Source organism: Nothoprocta perdicaria, unplaced genomic scaffold (assembly GCF_003342845.1).
Source record: "Nothoprocta perdicaria isolate Ctin4 unplaced genomic scaffold, notPer1 scaffold_232, whole genome shotgun sequence".
NCBI classification, from domain to species: domain Eukaryota; kingdom Metazoa; phylum Chordata; class Aves; order Tinamiformes; family Tinamidae; genus Nothoprocta; species Nothoprocta perdicaria.
In genome coordinates this window covers 861,419-864,871 of record NW_020455458.1, presented here as the reverse complement: position 1 = coordinate 864,871, position 3,453 = coordinate 861,419, and the positions used below count along the sequence as shown (strand labels likewise).

Here is a 3,453-nt window from a genome sequence, read left to right as displayed (position 1 = left end):
TGTTCCCACATCTTTCTTAAATTCTTTTCGTAGATATTCCCATGCAACAAATTAGTACAGGTCTGGATTTTCATAATGTATTTTTTCACATTATTAACTTAAATATAATTCCAAGTGCATCATTTGCTACAAAAAAAGCCAAACTTAAGATAAAGGCAACTACAGAGTTTCAGAATGAAACAGCAATGACATTAGGAGGTAGTATGGGCAACATATTTGTTTTCTCAGTTTTATGAACCACAAGTCAGTAGGCCCTTTAGCTGGGATTGGTATACAATTTATTTATTGCTTTACTCATATGCCCTGCATTCGTGAACTATGGCTTATTTCCAGTTCCCTATAAAAGGGATGAAAAAGCTCCTACCGGCTGCTGTAAGTGTTGTATCAAGGCTGTAATGAATAATCTCCTCTTCCCTACCACTCCAAATCAGAAAAGATCAAAGGTAAAGGAACTACTAGTTTATATTAGGGCAAATATTTGGCCAGATAAGATCTGGTTCCATCTACTTACCTTCCAAATAGTAATGATTCAACAAAAACACACGGTGTTAAATTCCCAGTGAAGATGATGCAAGTTCCAGACAAAAACAAAACAAACAAAAAAGTGTTTTATAATTTACCCAGTCCATACTGCTTCTATTCCAGTCTAATAGAACGCCCTAACTCCATGGGTTGGGATCATAGTTCTGGTTTCATGGACAGTGAGGGCAGGATCCTGCCCCAGACTTCTCAAAGACATGGAAAACCAGGAAGAGCTAGCAAATGGATCGGAGTATGCTTATGAAAAACTAATTAAGTGTTTCCATTGTTTTCCATTAAAAATTTTCCTGAATAAGTAGCAATTAAAGCTTTGGCCTATAACCCATTTTTTTCAAGTGAAAGCACTAGGCAATGGTCAGTTAAGGACTGATTAAATTCTTACTGTACTGCACAATTCCTATAAATTGGAGTTGAAAATGTCTTAAAATGATGTTGAATCCCAATTAGGCACAAAATATGAATTTTAATTGAAATCTTTTCCTAAATTAATCTTCCTCATGTATAATATTCCCTTCCTTTCCCCCTACCCTCTTCCTGCACCAGGTGTGAGCTTCATATTCTTCTCAAACTAAGCTACAGAGGAAGACATCAAAATGGTCCCAAACTACTCTACTGAAGAAACCGTGAAAAGAATCTACGTCGACTGCCCGGTTTCGGGAAGGCACAGTTACATCTACATTATGGTCCCAACCGTTTACAGCATCATCTTCATCATAGGCATATTTGGGAACAGCCTGGTCGTTATAGTCATTTACTGCTACATGAAGCTAAAAACAGTGGCCAGCATCTTTCTGCTGAACCTGGCCCTGGCCGACTTGTGCTTCCTCATCACTCTGCCGCTCTGGGCGGCCTACACGGCCATGGAGTATCAGTGGCCCTTCGGCAACTGCCTGTGCAAGCTGGCGTCAGCAGGGATAAGCTTTAATTTGTACGCCAGCGTGTTCCTGCTCACGTGCCTCAGCATCGACCGCTACCTGGCCATCGTCCACCCCGTGAAGTCCCGAATCCGGCGCACCATGTTCGTTGCCCGAATAACGTGCATCGCCATCTGGCTCCTCGCCGGCGTGGCCAGCTTGCCCGTCATCATTCACCGCAACATCTTCTTTGCCGAGAACTTGAACATGACGGTCTGCGGGTTTCGGTACGACAACAATAACACGACGCTGCGGGTTGGGTTAGGTTTATCTAAAAACTTGCTGGGCTTTTTAGTACCCTTTCTGATCATTTTAACAAGCTATACCTTAATTTGGAAGACCCTGAAGAAAGCCTATCAAATTCAAAGAAATAAGACTAGAAATGATGATATTTTTAAGATGATTGTGGCGATAGTGTTTTTCTTCTTCTTTTCCTGGATTCCTCATCAAGTGTTCACTTTTCTGGATGTATTAATTCAATTACATGTAATAACAGACTGCAAAATCACTGATATTGTGGATACAGCTATGCCCTTCACCATCTGCATAGCTTATTTCAACAACTGCTTGAATCCTTTCTTCTATGTCTTTTTTGGAAAAAACTTTAAAAAATACTTCCTTCAGCTAATAAAATACATCCCTCCAAATGTCAGCGCACATCCCAGTCTGACAACGAAAATGAGCTCCCTGTCCTATCGGCCACCAGAAAACATACACTGACCTGCAAAAGACCGCTGGGTCTTTTTGACACAGCACGATGTGTTTTGCAATATACTTTTCCAGAACAGCCTTGTGAACGAAGCAGCAAGAGGGACAGAATTCATCTGCAGTCCTGAGCACGCAGCTTACTGCTCATTCCTAAAACATGAAACCACTTCAGAGAAACCATACTCTGTATCTGTAAACTCCTACTGTAATCTCTAAAGTCATACTGTAAGGATTTATCCGTGGCCTTTGGTTTTATATTGGGAAGAGGATCGCTTGGTTCCCAGCTTGTGCTTCTTTACTGGGAGCAACATAAATGGTGAACAGGTACATGGGGGTCACCCCCAGCATCCTGCCATTTACTTCAGAGAGGACAGATAAAACTGAAAAGATATCTGGACTGGAGTTAAAAGAAAAGCCTGTATGACATTGTGTGAATTCAGAAAGACCTGCTTTGCATATACCTGAGCCATTTTAGTGCAAGTATTCAGAATTTTGTTCAAGGAGTCAGAACAGGTGCGCTGKTTTTTTTTCCCCCTCTGTAATACCATATATCATTATATTTATAATATAACTTGTTATTCAAGCGTATGTTACATCTATAAGCCCAATTCTAAGCATGGATTGAAATTTAAGGACCTTGAAATTGATCCAAATCCCCCTTATATTACTATTTTTTCACTTTAAAATGGCAGAAGTTTATAATATATGCAATAAAATGCAGATTTATTTATTAAATATAGAAGAAATATATTTCTAGATTTATATTCAAACTTGAAGATATCAAATAGTTTTAYTAGTGTGCTCTCATCACTAAACAGCTGAGACCAAACTTTGTTCTTGACTTTTACGGAGTTACGCTCTATAGAAAGCCAATCCTAGAATAAGGAGTATTTGCTCCCAATGAGGCTCTTTGACTTGTATGAAATCACTTCAAATTTACACTAGCATAAATCAAAACAAAGTCTGGCTCAAACTTCTCATACAAATGAAGGGGAAGAGGTGATAACTGCTGTAGGAAGTTTCAAGTAATGATGTAATCACCATACCCTTTTGACCTCAAGTAACAAGCTCCAGAAAATACTTGTTCTTAATTCAGATTCATCTATTTTCTTCAAAAATAAGGTCATAAATACTTTTTTAATATAGCAAAACTTCAAAAGTTCAAGACTTTATCATAGAGCAAATAGATGACTCGAAAATCTGCAGTACTCAGTCTTAAGAACAGTATTTGTTGTGGGGTTTGAGTACCTAGCAAATGGTTGGGTTATCTTCTGTTTATCAATGTCTTGTA

General features: G+C 38.9%; 1 protein-coding gene across 1 annotated transcript; it reads left to right on the top strand.

Moving 5' to 3' along the window:
* Nucleotides 1–1,118: 1,118 nt before the first annotated feature.
* On the top strand, nt 1,119–2,620 carry AGTR1 (angiotensin II receptor type 1). The gene has a single exon (XM_026039542.1). It carries the CDS (start codon nt 1,134–1,136, stop codon nt 2,172–2,174), a length of 1,041 nt encoding a protein of 346 aa, XP_025895327.1. The 5' UTR covers nt 1,119–1,133; the 3' UTR covers nt 2,175–2,620.
* Nucleotides 2,621–3,453: the final 833 nt, after the last annotated feature.

What these genes read in the sequence shown, in the direction of transcription:
- AGTR1 (XM_026039542.1), top strand. Translation starts at nt 1,134, where the DNA reads ATGGTCCCAAACTACTCTACTGAAGAAACCGTGAAAAGAATCTACGTC.